Here is a 20023-nt window from a genome sequence, read left to right on the forward strand (position 1 = left end):
CTCCATTTTTCCAAGATGTGCACAAAAATATGTTATGATCATTTACAATGACGTTGCCTTCACTTTTATCAAGTTGAAATTTGCTTGTACCCCGGTAAGTTGGCACAAAACTTCATTACCTTGCCATCCAAAATGAAGTTTTTTCAGTTTTGTTTCCATTATTTTTTTGGGTACAAAGGCTGCTTTGAAATGACTCTTCAAGTACAAGGTTAAAGATATTAGAATTGTTTTGACTAGATACCTGGGCTAAGAAAGACTATTTTACCAGACGCTTAGAGGCTACTGCCTCTTCTTCAGTGGTGAAAAATGGTCTTATCAACCAAGTGGATCAGTTAACTTGGCCACCGTTTAAGCACTCGAGTTTTTTTTTTTTTTTTTTTTTTTTTTTTTTCATGGTGGCCAAACAACCTTATCAACTCTTTTGACAAAAATCAAGAATACGGTTTTGGTTTGTCTTATTTATCTTCTTTTTTGTTTTGTTTTATTAAGAAGTCTCTAATGATGAAGCTGCAGGTCCGCAAAAGTAAGTATTCTACTTTTCTGTATATCTCCTTAATGACAGTTGTTGCTGACTTACTGTCTTCAAGAACGGAACGGAATGCCAGAATCAGTTTTCACACACAAATGTCTTAAATTTGTGTAATTCCGCAAAAAAAAAAAACACAACAGAAACGTCGTTCATTTAAACAAGTGAACCGTGGTTTAAAACCGTTTTAAGCAAGATCAAAATTAACTTTCAGTTGGTGCCAAGCTTCAGTCTTCTAAACAGGGCTTCCAAGTCAACACTAAACTAGTCTGGTCAATCCGTGTAAAATCTAGTTAGACCATGGTTTTGCTAAACATGTTCTAACAATCTGCCTCAATGCTTATCAGGATACTTTACTTTGCAAATTGCTTCTACATGTACACGTGATTCAATTGCTTACAAACTTAGCCAACGTACACAACGTATTTGAACCCTCTGTAATGATTTAGGAAAAGAAACAGTGCGTCACTTTCTCGATCAAATCAAATCCAAACCAAAACCAATTGTCATTGCTTACATAGTCACATTTTCCTGCCCTCGACGCCATTTTCATGTATTTGCTTTGAGTTCGAATTGCGCTGTTTAGTTTTGTTGCAATAGACCAATTCCGATAATTATATTAAAATTCTAGCTTAGCTGCGAGGCTTAGGGAAATAACACAAAGGAAATTGATTATTCATCTCTGAATCTCAATGTAATTTCTGCTTTTTATTCCCCTGAGCCTCGCAGGCTTTACGAATTTTAATATATCGAATTTGGGCATTTTTTTTTTTGGAGTGATTACTTTAGCTTTGGCTTTTTGACAGTCAATTGAAAACCAAACCCTTAATATTCTGCTTTACATTCATTAGGAGTGGCACTTTATCCGGGACTGGCAATAATGGATATGTTGATTCGGGGTCAGCTTATGCACAACCAGATCTTTCCTCACGTCCTCCGACGAAAACTGCGGGGAAGAAGGAAAAGAAACCAGCGAAGAAAGGAAAGGATCCACAGCCTGCTGCCTTGCCTTTGTACGCACAGGTAGATAAGACGAAGAAGAAGCCAAGGGAACCGGAAAACACTTATGATGATGCCAATGACCAGCGCAGGGTAAGGGGAAAGGTATTGTTGTTTTAAAATTATCTTTAGAGCGGGATCTCAGTGGAAGTACTTTTGACAGTTAATGGTGCAAAACATAGGAAGGTGAAGTAGCAGCGATGGGAATGCTAAGAGATGCCATACATGTAGATTTATAACACATGATTCACTAATGAGATCTGTTATGGCTAACCGCACCCACTTCTTTTCAACTTTTTCCTTACAAGTGTGTGGTCTAGGAAGAATGTTACCTTAATCATCACACTAAGATAATTAAGAGGGTACAACCTATGTATTTGCTGGACAGTATATCGTTTCATTTAGTAGGCAAAACAACACACATTTTAGGTACTCGCAATCAATCAGTACTGAAAGTAGCGATGGTGCTAGACGATAAATCCTCTTGCAACTTTCGGAACTTTACGTTCAAGAGTTCAGTAAAATTTGATCGACATTTTAACCTCTCTTAGAACAATAAACTGTCCGTAACAGGAGGTCACGAATATTTGGATTTATCAACAGAGTTGATATAAGGTAATGTGGTCACCGTACAAAGATTCGAGAGCTGGCTTTGCGAGCGTTACCCCTGCGTCAGAGTAAATAACACTCTAAACGTCAGCTCTAGAATCTCTTTACGGTGGCCGGATCACCTTACCAACTCAGTCGATAAAATCAAATATTAGATCTCTCAGGTAGTACGCGCGGTGTGATTGGTCAATTTTGCGGGCCGTATTTCACTTTATTATATGGCTGGCTCCGCGAGCGGGCAAGATGAGTCAAATCCTGCGCTGTGATTGGCTACCCGAGCGGGCAAGATGGAGCTATCTTGCCCGCTCGGGATTACCCGTTGCCCGTCCGCTTGGCTTCGAAAGTTTAATCCCAACAACAATGCAATCTTTTCTTCGATTTTCTCGTTGTTTTGGGGGTAAACGCTCACTAAAAAGTTCGGTAAACTCTCTCAACATTTACCTAAAGGAAAGGAAAGAGAATGGAATCGTCCTGGTGTAGTGAAAATTTTGTTTCAGCTACAATGAATGTGAGTTGAATCGGTGAGTTTCTCTGCGTGTAGTATTTTAGATAGAGTTGATTTTGTAAAACTTATTGTCTCAAGTCGAGTGCCAAATTGATAAGTTCTATAGGTTTGCAATGGCTGTATTTAAATCATAGCGTAATGGAAGTTGCGTTGAGTGTTTAGAGCAGTTCAGAAAAGTATTTTTTTCAAGTTCGCCGAAGAAGCTCACGTTTCTAATTTAGCCGCGTCTTGCTTGTTGTAAACAACAAAATCTTGTCAAAGTTTCGCCCAGTTTTCTGATTCACCTGCTCTTTTTTTCCGGCTTATGTTTGCATATAATCTCAGAATCTATTGTTTCATTCAAGAATTAATGATTGGAAGCCGAAAACTGTGTAAAAATGTTTATTATTTACGCCACCGCGCGATCGGCTAAAAATGGAGAGTTTGCCGGATTCGATTCAAATCTTCCCGCTCTTGCGAAAATCTAAATTTTTCGTTCTCAATAATTGTATACTCCCTTTACGCCATTATGAAGTTAGAGCCCTAAGATAATTTAGGATTCCTTGTTTTCCACGATTACATGCTAATCCAAATATGCACTAAAAATAAATCCGGCTCGCACCGGCCGGCTATGAAGAATTTCTTTCCGAGTAGAGCAGTTTCATGTCCTGTTTTGTTTTGTTGTCGTAGTTTTAACTTGAAGGTAAAGCCATATAATAAATCCTTTATTGGCCAAGCTTGTTCGGTCAAGATGGCTGGATATTGGCCTCGTTCTTTTTTTGCGTTTTTATGGACCTCGACTTCGTCTCGGTCCATAAAAACGCAAAAAAAGAACGAGGCCAATATCCAGCCATCTTGACCTCACGCTTGGTCAATAACGCATAAATTATGCACAACCCACTAAATTTGAAAGTTTTCCTTTCCCGCGCACCCGATTAACCTCAGAGATATAATAAATGTTACCTCGTTTTCTCGGTCCCTACTGTGAGTTACGGATCCTTGTTTTTTTCCCAACGATTTATGGCGCGCGTGCTTCGTGCTTGGGTTATAAATCAACGGGCAAAAACTCGGTCTGTAACTTACAGTATGGACCTCGAACTCGGTTGGTAAGAAGTATATATTCGTTTCCACTCCATCACTGGCACAACACTACAGTTCCTTTAGGAACAAAGCCCGTGACAAGAGGCCAGGACCCACTTGTTCAAAGAGCGGGTAACTTTTTCCTGTGGATAAGTTACTATCCGACAGTTCCAATCTGGGAAAAGATTTCAGTATGTCCTCTTGTACAAGCGAATATGCACACTCTAACCACAGTTAAGTTTGGGAGTGTACGAAAACCTTGGACAACGTTTAACGTGAAGTATATTTTAGACCCTGAATAGTGCCTTGACAGCGGATAAAGTTATCCGGCCTTTGAACAACTGGGGCGTGTTGTATAAACCAACAACTAACATTTCGTTTTGTAAACTAATTTTATTATCACAGCGACAGCCAGGAGAGGTCACCTATACAACCCTTGATCATTCCGACCAAGGAGCCAGCTTGCCCAGAGGTGCAGCCAACCAAACCACGAGGCCACCTCCTTACACTGAGACTACCTATGCTGTGTTAGTGTAAGGTGGCAGACATAAGGTACCTGCAGTATCAAAAGGACCTTCGTTTCTCAAAACACCTCAAAACCTTTTCGGTCCGAAAAACAATTTCACGTGCGGTATGTTCATTTAAAGATGAAGATAACGATAAGAGCACATGACGTAACTTCCACAACTCCATGTCGCCATTATCAAATGTAAATATGTAAGGTGAACATGATATACTTTTAAGGACTGTGTTCCTAAGGCATCTTTTAACATGAACTATCAAAATTTTTGCGCGCTGATTGGCTTGAAGCTGTTGTTTATAAGATTGCAGACAATAAAAATGACGTCACACGTAAGGCAAGGATAGCAAGAGTTTACAACTTTTCTGCCTTACGGAAAAAATGACAGCAGTCACAAATTTACTAGATTTGTAGTTGACAGTCTTGCAGCCGGTTGATAACCATTCACAACTTCACCAAATTTGTGGTTGATTGATGGCTTTTTCCCGCTCAGTACGTTCGCCTCAACACGAATTCCGCTCGTATTTTTGGCGGTAAACTTGGCAGTGAAACCTCTCGTCTGCGGTTTGTGGTTCCTCTTGAGTTTTGAACATTTTATGTCGTCAATGTATGGTCTAAAAGAGAAAACTGCCTTCTATTGTGTAATATCACGTTTCCTTTGCATATTAATTATTTACATTTGATAATGACGACATGGAGTCGTTGAAACGTCATGTTCTCTTATCTTTAATCATGCCTGGTCCCTGTACGGCTTTCTCCCAGGTCCTCACGGTCAATTCGTTTCGGTGACGTTTCCGATGCGAACGGCCGGGGACCACGTGACCCGAAACGGATTGACCGAGATGAAAAACAGAGAGAGGCCTAGGAACTAGGCAATCTTTAATCTTCATCTTAAAATGTTTATCAAAATCTTTTGTTATTAAAATCAATGTTCGTTAGCAGAAAATACTGCGATTTTTAATAAAACGTTAAAAATTTTACTAGATTAGGAAACACATTAGGCTGTTTTTTTATGAATCGATAGAAAACGAACGTGAAAAATACTTTTCGAGTCGGAAAAGCGCTCGGTGATTTCGAGAAACGCACTCCTTGAACGATAATTGCGAGGTGTGCCTGTTGGAACTAAAAGTCTGGCGTATTTGAGGACTACAAAGCTCTGATGATAAGTCCTTTTTTTTTTCTTTTTTTGTAGTTAAGATTTGTAAACCAGGATATGGACTCTTCGTTCTTAATATTAGTGTTGTATCGAGTTAGAACTCTTTCGGAGTTAGTATTACATTTATGTAGATTTAGTATTACATGTAAGTTGTTTAATTGTTGTTTGCAATACTTGTGATACTAATCTAGATATCACAGTTCAGTTGTAATTTTCAGTTAAGTTTAAATTGCCTTATTTTAAGCGTTATTTCTTCGTCACAAAATGTGAGCTACGCTGTGGACATAATTTTACATTTTTAGACCTAAAAAGCGTCTAATTTCTCCTAACAATATCGTTACTTAATCAAACATGTAAGTCGTGAGAATAAAGTAGATGATCAGCGAGGATCAAATGGCTCCTCCTTACTATTACCGCAAGAAATACTTGGAAAACAGTCAGGAGATCCCTGCACATTGACAGTGGCGTGGCGGATCTAGGGGAGGGGTTGGTGGGGAGGATGGGAGCGCTGCCTCTTCCCCTCCCGGTTCTGGTCTAAAAAAGGAAGGGAGATCCGTAAGACCAAAGCGTCGAGATATTTTGTTTCACGAAAGACATAAGTCGGGCGTTCGGAAGTATGCATGAATAAGGCAAGGGAAGTTCGCCCGCCACCGTTCAAGTTCGTTAGGAACAAAGCTTTTAAGAAACAGTGCAAATCCATCTGATATAGAGAGTGTAAATATATTTAAACGTCGTAATCAGTATAATTATTTTTTAGTCTTTTTACTATAAAAATTATATTGGAGAAAAGGTTTTGCCTATAATTCTAAGATCAGTTTGTCGGCAGACTTAAAATTGATTTTACCAGGATGTGTTCGTAGAAGTTTGACCAGTACGGAATAAAAACTCAACATTCAAGCTGATTGTGAATGGCGTAACCTAATTTGCGTTAGCCAAATGGTGGTGCGCTCCTAATCCTAATTTCCTTAAAAGTAGATGATTCGAGCTTTTAGTTTCGAAACTGAATCAGGCCCAAACCTATACATTAAGACGTTTATATATTGTTCTGGTTAACCGGAACGACAGCGAGTCCATTCAGCTGCTTATGTCTTATGTAAGTTATGTAACTAATTTTCGTATAGATGATACAGCAAAGGCCTGTTTGTTGTAGAGTATAGTTTCTGAAATTCTAAAGGGCTTCGTTGATATTTATGGGTAACCCAGAATGAACATCCGGGTCGTCAGAAATTTCGTTTACCGAGCCTACGTTACTCCTATCCAGCGGAACTGGCACGTTTTCCTGGGCAAGGGTCTGTACTGCATTATAGGATGTAGCTCCACTGCGCATGTGCAAAGGACATGCCTGTTTTGGTTAAATGAAACCTCCACTCTTGAAATAAATTAACGTTAAATTGATGAAAATACAATCTAATTTCAAATTTCGTTGGAAAACGTGGAAATAGTATTTCTGTGTCGGACAAAACACAATTGGATTATCGCGTATTTTTCATTTTAAATTTCCCGGGCACCGCCATCTTGGATTTCATGACGTAAAACGGTTGCTCAATTGTTTCACACAAAAGAACTTCTGTTTACTGACAATAGCGGCAACCATATGACGTCATAAAATCCAAAATAGCGGCGCCCGGGAAATTTAAAATCCAAAACAGGCGATAATCATATCTAATTTTTAGCGCACATGAATGTCATTTCTGCTATTTAAAGTAAAATTTAAAATTTAGGCTCTATTTCCGACAATTCACCGTCAATTTGTTGACGGAGTGGAGGTTCCCTTTAATGAAATGGAATTTGAATTGCTATAACTCTATCGTAGATTATACTATTTTTAATTAAATTTTTGTCTTGAGAGGCCATGAAAGAAAAATTATAAACGTCAGGTGAAAATAATTACATTTTTCTGTGACTGAATAATTTAGATCGAATTGCTTGTCGAGAACGTAGTCTTCGATGATTTATAATCTTTGTTCGCTTTAGCCTTGATATGTATTGTTATTACTGATAAATATTGTGAATGAGTTTAGATTTGAGTAAATTTTGTATGGAATTTTTACAATAATTTTTAGTGCTTTACAGTGGAGCATATATCTCCTTTGCTTTAATTTGCTGTATTCAAGAACATAATATTGCGTCATAAGGTCACTTTAATAAATTAACTCATTGGCGTGAGTGAAAATGTTGTACTTGATTCCATTGTAAGTGTAGTTTTGCGTTTTTATTTAATTTTGTTTTTAGAAACGCGTGGTTGAACTTATTTGTGTCTAATTTTGGTTCCAAGTATTCAGCCGCCAAATCTCCTCAATGACATTTTTTTTTCATAAAAATTCAACCGCGGATACATGTGCAACGGAACAACTAAAGGCTGGTTTCCATATGATCGCAGATCGCAATAAGGTCTGCGATCATATGGAAACTACTTCTGCGATCCTGCGATCGTGATCGCAGAAGATAGAACCATGTTCTATCTAAAGGCTGGTTTCCATATGATCGCCGATCGCAAACAATCGCAATTGATCGCAGACGATCGCAGGAGATAGAACATGGTTCTATCTTCTGCGATCACGATCGCAAGATCGCAGACGATCGCAGAAGTAGTTTCCATATGATCGCAGACCTTATTGCGATCTGCGATCCGCGATCATATGGAAACCAGCCTTTAGATAGAACATGGTTCTATCTTCTGCGATCACGATCGCAGACGATCGCAGACCTTATTGCGATCTGCGATCCGCGATCATATGGAAACCAGCCTTAAGGGAACTGATGATGAATGTAACTTTCCACAACGCTAGATGCGTGAAGGCTTACAAGTACATAGATTTCTAGAAAGTTCCTCTAAATTTGCGAGGTATTTTTTTTGTGGGCGTGACTTCTTGGCTGGTTGCAAAGAAAAAAAAACAAGATCTTTCGTTTTAGACCAAATTATAACCATGAAGAATTGCTGAGCCTGCCTTTCTCACGTGCGTTGTGTTTTGAGGACTTGCAAAGTGTTTCTTTCTTTTCTTTTGTTTTCTTTTCTTTTCTTTCTTTTTTTTTTTTTTTCTGGAAATGCCCTGTGCAATTAACCATTGCTCTTGACAAAAGTGCTAGCTGCCGTGTTGAATAGTAATAATAAAGATATTTTAACCGGGAGCCCACGTCACAAATGTGGTTTTTTAGAGGGGCCCTGCATGGGATACATTACAACATTATAAAATGCCTAAACAGTGAAAGCTAATATTTAAACATTAAAAATTAAGAATTCAAATAATGAAAAAAATAGTGGAAAAGCGTACGCGACAATACGAAAGGTAGTCTGGGAATACCCAATAAATTTCAATAAAAGCTCAGAATCCACAATGCCTCGACCGTACAGCGAAGACTTGAGATGGCGAGCAATATGGATTCTGCGCGTTTCTATTTTAGATATACGTAACCGTATTCAGTGCAAATTATCCCGATCCTACACAGAACCACAGATACTTTTTCTTCCCTGTTTATGTTCTATGCCCTCCTCCCTTGCCCCATCTCCAGATAATTTTGCATGCGTACTTGAACAGCACGTGCAATGATTTTTCTTTGTTTACGTTCAAACAAGGGCGCGAAATATTTGTTGTAATTCCTAATCAGTGATTGGCTTCAAATTCTAATCCATATTCATAACGAACTTGTGAGCAGTTCGTGGACTTGTGAATCTTCCGTTCGAAAGACTGGGCGGTCATCAAGAAAGAAACGAAATTATCAAATATGGAGGCAGAAAGCAAGGAAATAATCCTACATTAACTGAAGGTGAGCTCAGCTTTGCAAGTATTACTTTTAAGTTTGTTTATAATGCTATAAACGAGCAGATATATTACTTAGCTGGCTGAACACGTGCGCTAGCTTCACTGCTCGATATAAGCGCTGATTGAAAGCAAAGGCTTTTGCCTTGTTAGTTAAAACAGAAATTTTGTTGACGTAATGTTTTTATCATTTTTACTTGAACATTTGAGAGAAGTTGTAGAGACTGTTGCCTGAGAAAAAAAGAGGGCAAGATTTCCGCACAGCTCTATTAATTATGTTTGCAATATGCGACATGAACTCCATTCGCGCTCGTTCGCTTGGAAGAGGGTTAGTATGACAGTAGTGCATGCATGTATAATTCATGTATGGCGCTCTGCGGAAATCTTTCTCAGTCTTTTGATAATGAAAGGTAAAAAAATAATGGGTCTAGAGCCTTATTGCGCTTATAATTTCAGGACCTTTCTCGGGAAATTGCCAATTGCGTGTGGAAATGTGAGAAAAAAAATCCAACAGAACAAGCTGAAAACAGTTGGAAGGAACACAGTGGGGGTAAAAACATTGAAATTACACGATTTTCTTTTTACAATGGAGACGAATAATTCATAGACAACTCTAACAATTTAAATAGTCTGTATGGCTTTTAAACCACCGGATACACAAGCTTCCAATTGTTCAAATGCGGTAAGAAGTGTTTGTCAAGAAGCCACAAGAGAAAATGTGATAAACTTTGATCCTATATTTTATATTAGATGTTTTAACTGTATATATTATATTTTAAATTATCTTGGCAGTTTTGATGATGATGATGATGATGATGATGATGATGATGATGATGATGATGATAATGATGATGATGATGATGATATTTTAGGTCAATACTATTGACGACAGAATACCACGGAACAAGCTGGAATAACTGAACAACAAAGAAATACTAGAAAGGTAAGAATATAGTAGCTAAGATTGATTTTTCTCTGAAAATAATTGGAGCTAAACAACACCCACTAAATTAATTAAAAAGGGGACTTCTTTAGTGGACGATTTAAGTTATAAGCTGGGATGGGATTCTGATTTTGGAAAACGTTTGTGGAGAAGAAGGAAGAGGGTTGAGTTAAGGGGAACCCATAGGAGCTCAGATGGAAACACCAGGGGACTTCTTGTTTTTTTTATGTCATGAAATTCAAGTGTACAGTACCTGTTCCCCCTCCCTGGCCAGGCTATAGAAAATGTACATCATTGTTATTGACAATCATATTAGATGACTAAGTTTAAAATTTTTTGAAGCAGAATGGAACTTTGATTATTTTTTTGAAAACGTTTATAAAGGAGAAGAGAAAGGGCGGTGTAAGGGCAAACTATGGTGCATAGGCTTAGAAGTTCGGATGAAAAGTCAGAGGATTTCTGTTTTTTTTTTCTCTTTCGTCTTTTTAATTATTACTTCATTAAATTCTACCGTATTATTCCTTTCGTCCAACCCTACCCTTGAATAAGACAAATTCCGTGTTGATAAGCAATGGTGATTTGGCATGAGAAAAGTTAAACATCTAATTACTATGCTTAACTGAAACCGCCTTTCTTTGTTCAAATTCGGCGTCCCGAACGGGTTTTGGGCTCCAGGACTCGGGGACAAAAAAATGCAGAGATTTAGGGTTCCAAGACAGAAACATCAGAGCTTTAGGGCTCCATGGCTTTAATACAAGGCTTCATCTTGCCAGAATCATCATTTTTCATTCAGGGCTTCAGTACGGGAAGGCTTCAGGCTCGAAGCCTTGTGGCAAAAATTTTGGGAATTCAAGTCTCAAAGGTCCTAACTCCCTCCCCTTTTAAGTCCCTGTTTTTTTTTTTTTTTTTTTTTTTTGCTTATATTGTGCTGCAGAATCATCAGAATCTCTCATTTTCATTTACAGGGAAACTTGTTCACGTGATTTAACTGTGAGAAGAAGAGGGAAGCACTAAACATGTGAAACACCCTACAAAGGTAAGAGCTTTATAATAGTGCGTGTAAAGTGTCTAACTATTACGTTTGTGTAGTTTGACTGGGACGCTCGATTTTAGAATCGGGCACTCAGTGAAAATTTGGCAGGTGGGAGGGGGGTGGGGTGGGGAGGAGGAGACTACCACTTAGCAATGAAGCGCGTGGACTGGGGTGAGGTGTTGGTGAGTAAGTGCAGTGACGGTTGAGCTCATGGCTGAGAAGTCCCGTAGACGTCTGGGTTCTTTTCTGAAGTCACTTTCAAGTTTGTAAATCAATGTACACTCAATGTAGATCACTCCTCAAAATCACTTTGTAAATCGCAAACTCTGGTTTATGTGTTCATGTAAGTTCCTCTGTAACATTAGCAAGAAAAGAAGGAAAGCTTGTTGGGATCTCAAGTTATTATTTTTTTTTTTTTTTGAAGGCATCCGTTACCACTAACACAAGAGCAGTTAAATTGAAAATTTTGGCATTTTGAACTTGTAACAAGAAAGCACACGTTGATGATTGATTTGATGATTTCTTCTTTCAGGAAGTGAAACGAAAGACTGGAAAGGGGAGAGAACAAGCTAAAATCATCGGACAAAGAGGAAACACCACAAACAAGGTAAGAACTAAACTATGCTAAAATAAGTCAGTTTTTGAAATGGTGGATTTCACTGAGTTTCATTTTTTTTTTTTTTTTCAACTGATTTGATTCCCATTATAATTTGAATCGATTAATGAAATAGATGAGTCATCAAGCACAAGTAGTTAAATCTGAATGATGCCGGCCGCTGTTTTGTGAAAAAATGACAGTGAGAAAGGCACTTTGAATCATCTGTGGCTGCTTGATTTATCTGTTTAGTTTAGAATTCGCCCCAGTTTCTGATACTTTCTATTCTCTATCGCTACGCTCAGCCGAATAGAAATCATTTCTAATGTAAGTGGAATGAGTAATGAACACAACAGTAGTGGAGGGAGCCGCCAGTAATTATCAAGATAGACAAAGCGAATGGGAGGAAAAAAGTAAAAAGAAACAACAAAAATAAACTAGAGTCCAATGTTCAGAGTAACTAAGAGTTGATGTTGGATATCTTCCCTACAGTAAATATCCTTAGCATTCTCAGACTTCCAACGACCATGCTTCTTAATAACACGATCCGGTAAATCATTATTGGCAGCGGCAGCCGCACCCCCAGTCCTAAGGGAATGGAGGCCATAAAGCCTCATATCTAAACCTATAGCTTTAAACTTATTAATAAATAACTCCCTAGCCCTAGAATACGAGAGATTTGAACCATCTCGAAGGGCGTAACACCCATCCTTGCGTTTGTACAGGGAACGAAAAACAAATTGAGTAGAATTTAAACTGTCACCACTAAGCTTGGCATAACGAGACAACATTCCAAATGGGCAAGTAGGATTACCAGTCCTAGCAATTACTCTAGTAGCGCCAGACCCATATTGATCAGACTTGCTCCTTGGGATGAAAAGGGAAAAATAAGTATCACTGAAAACAACATCACACCATTTAATATTAGCAAGCTCATTAAAACGCAAAAAACCAGCAAAGGCAACAAGGCAAATACAAACGTCGCCGATATCAAGCAAACTAGCATCTACACCCGCAAACTTCAAAACGAGAGCATGCAAATGCTCAGGACAAATAGGAAGTCTCTTCTTGGAAGAGACAGAGTTAGCAGCGAGACGCTTACAGCCTTCCAAAATAGCTTTAACAAAACCACTATTGCAAGGGTTGCGAACAGCACACGAACTATGGAAAAAATTAATGCTGTAAAAAGTAGAAACAATGGTAGAAAACGAATAACCGGACTGGAGTAAACTAATGAGATAAAGCGCAAAATGATTATCCGAAGCAGGAAAATATTGCACTTCAGGAAACTTGGCAGCCCATGCCTTCCATTTTCGAAAATGCGTGTGATATCCTTTCACAGTCGATGGTGCCCTGCTTGCCGCGAGAAAAACAGGAACCAACACAGACAAAGGCTTCAAAGCTTGAATACCAGCCGCACCATCAGTAATGGAAACTTGTAAAGAAAAACAAAAGGAGAAAAAATCAAACGGCATAAAATAGAAAACAAAATAATAATCAGGAAATCACGAGAAAACAGTACCCGTGACAAAAACAACAAGGAAAGAAAAAACCACCATAAGGCGGAATGTCCATAACCAAGCCAAAAGGCTATGAAGCATAACGCACGAGTAGGCGCTAAGAAGCGCAGCAAACAGACAAAACAAAATATGACAACAATGTATAAACATGACGCTATGAAGCGTGCAAAATATCTTGCAATGGAGCAAACTACGGCAATTACATATAACGCCATGAGGCGTAAGAAACCAAAAGTGCAACGCTATGAAAAGCGCCCAAAAGAAATATAACTGACGCTATGAAGCGTACAAAAAACTGAAATACCGCTATGAAGCTCACAGGCAAAAATTAAATCAAAAAGAACAAGCAGACCCATCGAGACGAAGAGCCAAAACCGCAGATTTAAACTTCAGTGGGCAAAAAATTGTGTTGTGGCCCTCACGAGCGGGAGCAAAAACAAAAGAAGGGTCGGGAAATTCAAGGACTTGAATAACGGATGCCCTTAAACCACCCATGGGAAAAACTATTGGCCAAAAAACTGCAGAAGGCCAGCAAGGGATAATCATAACACCACGGGCCTTGCAAACCTCTAAATGAAAGATAGCGCGACTAATAAGATACACAGGTGGGACTATCCAATTATTGTCACCCGCCCAACTAACACTGAAAGCATCGACACCTTCAGTGCCTGGGCACCAAAATTTAGAATAGAACCTGGCGCACTTAGCCGAAACTGGGGTAGCAAACCTATCAACTGTAAATGGACCGAAAAGAGCAGAAAGATGCCCAAAAAGACTTTAGAAACACTCCAATCATCATAATCAATAACCCTACTCATGGAGTCAGTATATACGTTAAGCGTCCTGGGAACCCATAAGAAATCGATCGTAACATTGTTAACAGCACGAAACTGGAAAATATCCAAAGCCTGACGCTGAAGCCTAAGGGACGTACTACCTTTGGTAGCTATAATAGAAGCATTTCTACTGTCAGTATACAATTTGACAACTTTACCCTGGATAAGCGGCTTGAATGACCTAAGCGCGTAAAGAATGGCGAGTAACTCCTTTCCAACACTGTCAAGAGACGATTCCATGGAGGAAAAAGCATTGTAAAACAAATCAAACTCCTCCTTGTCGACGAACAGGGCATGTCCCCCACAGGCAAAATCGCTGGCATCATTACCAATAATACAAACGGGCTGAGTATACTCAAATGACTTCTTACAATTTAATTTAGGACAGTTAACCAGCCAAAAAGCAATTTCGTCAACGCATTGTAAATAATGCTGAAAACGGCTCAAATCAAGGGGGTATCCCACGCATCGCGAAGCGAAACTGCACTCTGCAAAAATCTAGACATAATAAGAGACACGTTACCCACACAAGGTGAAAGCGAAATAATTTTGCCGACAATGGAGGCAACAAAACGAGGAGTGACGTAGGGTAATTTACTCTTAAATGCACTTAAGGCAGCTAACAGGCGGTCGATACGAGGTTGGGGAATGGACAAAAAAGCACCATCAAGATCCCAAGAAATACCCAACCACTCCAAACAATGAACAGGAACCCAAATAGATTTCTCATGATTAGCCACCAGACCCGCTTTGCCTAAGTCAGAACGAACCGCATCGGCGCAACGCTCGGCAGTCAAAAACTCCTTCTCGCAACCAGCCCCGTCGTCTAAATAAAGCACTAAGTGAATACCCGAGGCCCTCCAATGACGTACCAGCGGACGAAATAATTTAGTGAAAAGATAAGGCGCGGATGAAAGCCCGAAGGGTAAAACAGTAAAACAAAAGTAACGATAAACGTTACCTCCCAAGGGCCACTGAAAACCCAAAAACTACTGATGGGGATGACAGATATCAATGTGGTGGTAACCAGACTTTAAATCAAACTTAAACATATATCCCCCGCGCACGACATACTGAAGAAAAACTCTCCAGTCCTCCATTCTGAATTTAGCCTTGGGAATATGCCTATTAACATGTCGCAGATCAAGGATGAGTCTGGGCCTCTCTTCCGAATTAACAGACACAGAAAGTGGCTTAATAACAGTAGGCGGTGCATAAACTTCAGAGACCAATCCTAATTTAAGCAGATCAGAAATAGCTGACGAGACAAAATCAAAATGAAGTAAAGCCGATCTATTATTAGATAAGCAAACACTTGACGGGAGTGAATCAAAAGGGATAACGTACCCTGAACAAATGGTGTCCAAGACCCAAGAAGGAGCCCCAATGTCCACCCAGAATTGAAAATGTGCTTTGAGACGACCCTTAACAATCGCAGGGGCAACACTGCACCTTGCTCGTAATCAAACAAATTTTGACTATAAAAATCTAACGAAGGATAGTCTATAAACTTATCTTGTAAAAGCAACAGTTCCTTGAACTCCTGATTCACATCACCGGCAACATGACAAGAAGGATGGACGACTGGCTGTGGAGGATTCTTACTCAAAACATTAAGCGCACCGGAGGACAAACCATCCAAGAACTGAGCTGAGGAGTTAACGGGCTGTTGATGAACTTGAGCTTGGTGCAGTCGCTTGTCCTGACATGCTTCCAACGGAGAAAGACTGACGGGCGAGCCTGACAGGGCACTCTCTCCACCAATGACCTGAGCCACCGCAGAAACGACAGGCTCCTCGTGACCGATTGTAGAAATCTGGAGGTTGTTGCTGCGATCTGAAGGACGGTGAAACTGAGAACTGCGGACGCTGGAACTGCCCGCGGACACCGAAGGGCTGAGAATACGGCTGATATCGGCCTTGCAGGCGTTCAGCATTGCGTCTAACACGAGTACGATTCTTATCTCTCAGAGCCTCCCTCTCCGCTGCACGAATCTTTTTATCGTCTTCCAAATCGAGGGCGACGGCGTTGCTCTCGTAATGCTTAACCGTTAGCCAACCTCCTTCGGAAGAATCGGCGATCCTGATTTTCCTGTTCCTCTCCTTTAGCGAACTAATGGCCTGGCTTATAATCTGCGATGCCTTCGGCGTATCCTTGTCTTGGACTGCAATGGCCGCGGTCTCAAGCAGCTCGACGATCTCGTAATTGAACTTATAATTCCTCTCGTTGCCGGGATGGGCAAACTTGAGTTCGCTTTCGGCTTTGAGCTGCTTGGAGACTAGCAGTGCACATTCGGCTTCGTTTGAAGCTTTTCAAATTTCGCCGAAAGTTCCTCGGTATGGCTTTTAAGTTGGTCCAGAAGAAACCCACGAAACTCGGTTAAATCAGCACGAGAAACTGTTTGGTCGAAAGGTTCTTCACCACCGGGCATAACAAACGAAAAACTAGCCCGTAAACAAAAACTTAAAACAACTTCGAGAAAAACTGGTCGGCGTCAAGTGGTGTGATATGCGCAAGGAGTGGTTTATAAAGGCGCATGAAACCCCTAATGGGAATAGAAACAATACAACCAAATTAACAACCAAAAGAAATACATAATGATGATAATGATGATGATAACGACAAAAGCGCCGTTTTATCGCCGAAGCAAAATACGCTGTATTTTTCATCCAAATTGGCCGTTATCCGAATATTTTAGTTTAACTGAAGCAAACTTTAACTTTCCGATTCTCTGACTCTGGTTTTGTTGCAACTCATCACTCAGTGCACGCATCGAGAAAGCGCGCTTAGTTTACAAATAGCAAAAGTCACCGTTTCGTAACAACGCTTGATGATGTCATATAGTTTATTTTCTACAAAAATTAGCGCAAGAAACAGCCGGAAATTTAAAGAGTGATGATTTTATTACTTGTTTTGGGATAAACATTGCCTTGCACAAAGAGAAGACATTGAGGAATTTAAGACAACCTGGTTCACCTCAAACAATAGGCACTGTTCTCGTTCTCGTTGCTGGTCATTTTGTAGTCTGGTATCACATAATGTTTTGGATTAAACTTAAAGTCCTGGATTCGTAATAGACTTGAAAAACGAACAAAAATAAACAAAAATCAATACGTGCAAGTGTAGTTTTGAAAAAAAAAATTTCGTTAGGCTTGGAGAAATTTAGGAAATCATCATTTGGGCGAAAAGCTTCTAGTTTTCATCACATTACAATCCGGATCATAGATAGTCCTTATCTTAGTCTCAATTAATATAATCGGTTACCATAGCAACAACAACAACAACAACAACAACAGGAAAAATTTTATATGAACCAACTTTGATGAAAATTTTGGACGAAACCTTCTAAATAAATTTGGAGGAAATATGTTACGAACATGGTAAAAAGAAAACTGATTCAAATACAAACCATTTTATTTTGTAATTTAATAGTATTTCAATTGTTTTGTTAGAAATTGCAGCTTTTTGGTGTAAGGTATTACGGTGTAGTTTACAAATAGATTTTTATCGATCTAGCACATGAACACCAACCACGAACGAAATCTTTGTCTTTCCGAGCAAGTGTGATATCTAATCAAACGAAACCGTTCGGAAGATTTTCTGTTATTCAATAATAATTCAAGAGGCTTCATTTGTATATAGGATTGCAAATATGACTTTTGACGTTTCTTGCAAAGTTTCTTTTACGTTCGTCTGTTTTATGGAAGGTTTTAGCCCTATTCAGCCTGAGCCAGTGGCAACCTCGTTCCCAAGGCCTCTCCTGGGCCAGTGGGGGAGGAGGGGGAGGGGGAAGGGTGGCAAGTGTCCCTCTTTCGTAACTTGAAGACAATTGAGGGGGTGTATAACATGGCCCAAACTGTTTCCTTCTTTAAGGTGCCCAAAGTACCTTCTCAACTCTGTTTATAATATAAAAATATTTATTTCCCTTGGGGTCCATAGAGTGGTCCAGTGACGTCAAATCCCATGAGAATCAAATCAATTGCTCGTGATAGGCGCTATATTGGATTCGCCATCTTGTATTTCTTCATTATCTCCAAAACCGCAGAAAATTGGTTAAAAATTCACCAAAATAAATAAAAAAACGAATCAATGGTGTAACAAAGTAAAGCTTACAAGAATAAACTTAACTTTTTTATAAAAGGTAACAACCCAAATTTAAAAAAAAGGCTATCAAAATCTTTTTACATTGGAAAAATCAAGTCACTTGACTAATCAATTATTATATCAAATTGTTGCCAGATAAAGTTTGAAAAAGTTACAAAGTTCGGTGGTGTTTGCTTTTATATTTACAAAGTTATGAATATTTGAAGTCAGTGCAGGAACTTTGTCACTCCCCTCACCCCACCCCTTCTGTTCCCCTCCCCCAGGCTGAATAGGGGTAATAGACGGCAAAGGGAGCATTATTTCACCTCAGATATTTTGGATGAATTTATCTTTACAAATAATGCGTCTGAGAAATCTGTTCCTCTTGGAAATTCAGAAATTGTACCGGAATTAATGATTCTAGAAGAGTAACCTGGAGCAATTATTTTGAAAAATATAACGAGATTAATTCAGAATATTGTGGCTAATCAAGAAAACGAGATAGTACTGTCAAATTGAGGATTCAGATACTTTTTTCAAATTATAGAGATTTTTAATCGCAGATAGTTACCCAAAAACGTGACTATTTAGCTTGCCGTCAATTTACTGTCAATTTCTTGAAATTGCCTTTTTTGTAATTTGGAGATGCACCCAAAGCAATAATGATTGGCACAATATAATGGTTCTTTAGAAGAAAAAAGTACAATGCTATAGTGAGGTTTCTCAGGAACACTAGAATCAAGAGACAGAAAGTTTCTAAACAATTTTCAGCAACCCTAGCTCGCACACAGAGACATCATACAGATCGATAAATTACTCTCGTAAACAAGAAACGCCTCTGACCTTTTTCATACGAATATGACGAAACTCTTCGTATATTGTTTTGATAAGTTTTTTTTATCACTCAGGCCAGTAAAACTTTGTTTTGGATAGCTGAATGAGAGAGTTGTCTGGAATTTTGTCTTACAATTAGCACTATAGCTCACTGTAGTGCGATCACACAGTGAAATAGTGCAATGAAATAATAATGCGGAAAAAATTCTTAATAGTTAACGAGGACTCTAGACCTCAATTCATTTGATTGAAATTTTTTCAGTTTTAGTCGCGAACAGCCTTTGATCGAGAAGATGAACAGTAGTATCGTAAAACTTAGATGTGCATTCAAAGCACCTGACGTAACCGGTCGGTTCAAATTTATAAATGTTCGAAGCATAAAGAAGTCTTGTACTCATTACAATAAATAAAAAACTCGCGCTTTTAAAAGGGGCCTGGTAACTAGTCATTTTGTAGGCTATCTCTTTTACTTTTTTTGCCTAGGAGAGGTTTCTGAGAAGTAAAAAAAGTCTTGCGCTTTCAACACGGGTCTAGCACAAAATCAAAATATATCTTGACTTTTGAAAGGCTAAATCCGGCTTAAACCCGCACGGATTTTTCCCGCCAAAAGACTTAGAATTTTTTTGACTCAGTGCTAGAATACCCATATCAAAAGCACAGCATTTTTTTTTCTAAGTAAAGGCAATCAAACATAAACAAAACATTTAAAAAGAAAATAACCTACAAATTTCTAGTTTTCAAGCCCCCTCAAAAAGGGTGTTCTCCTTTGTAGTTTCCTCTACTTATCAAAAGCGAAATCGTTTTTCCGTAGGTAAGTTAAACAAAAATCTTGCGCTTAAATTGCGGATTCCTCTCACTTCTTGCACAGAAATAGATATTAAGTGAAATAAAAACCTGATATAGTTTGTTTCCTCCAGATCTATTGCTCTGTGCGCTTTAGTATATGGCAGTGAATTTCAGAATATCACCGGTTTACTTAAACTGAATTTAAGCGCTTATGAAAGAAACAAAACAATACCATGTTTGTTATTCACTAATTTTCTTTTC

At 38.9% G+C, this 20023-nt stretch overlaps 2 protein-coding genes across 4 annotated transcripts in view; both read left to right on the plus strand.

Annotated features, from left to right (window-relative positions):
- LOC146454071 (uncharacterized) overlaps positions 1-7540 on the plus strand; it is a 29477-nt gene extending 21937 nt beyond the window's left edge. For 2 of the 3 annotated variants that reach the window (XM_085095857.1, XM_085095856.1), the window contains exons 9-12: positions 490-523; positions 1378-1618; positions 4104-6718; positions 7141-7540. In XM_085095857.1, coding sequence (XP_084951983.1) covers positions 490-523; positions 1378-1618; positions 4104-4235 — 407 coding nt within the window. In that variant the 3' untranslated portion in view covers positions 4236-6718; positions 7141-7540. The remainder of the gene's footprint in view (positions 1-489; positions 524-1377; positions 1619-4103; positions 6719-7140) is intronic. The other variant, XM_085095858.1, reaches the window with a different exon arrangement.
- Positions 1-20023, plus strand: part of LOC146454067 (uncharacterized) — a 186370-nt gene that overhangs the window by 69095 nt on the left and 97252 nt on the right. The gene's annotated exons all lie outside the window — the stretch shown is intronic.

The sequence above is a fragment of the Pavona decussata genome, unplaced genomic scaffold, assembly GCF_977016875.1.
Source record: "Pavona decussata unplaced genomic scaffold, jaPavDecu1.1 SCAFFOLD_315, whole genome shotgun sequence".
Taxonomy (NCBI): Eukaryota; Metazoa; Cnidaria; class Anthozoa; order Scleractinia; family Agariciidae; genus Pavona; species Pavona decussata.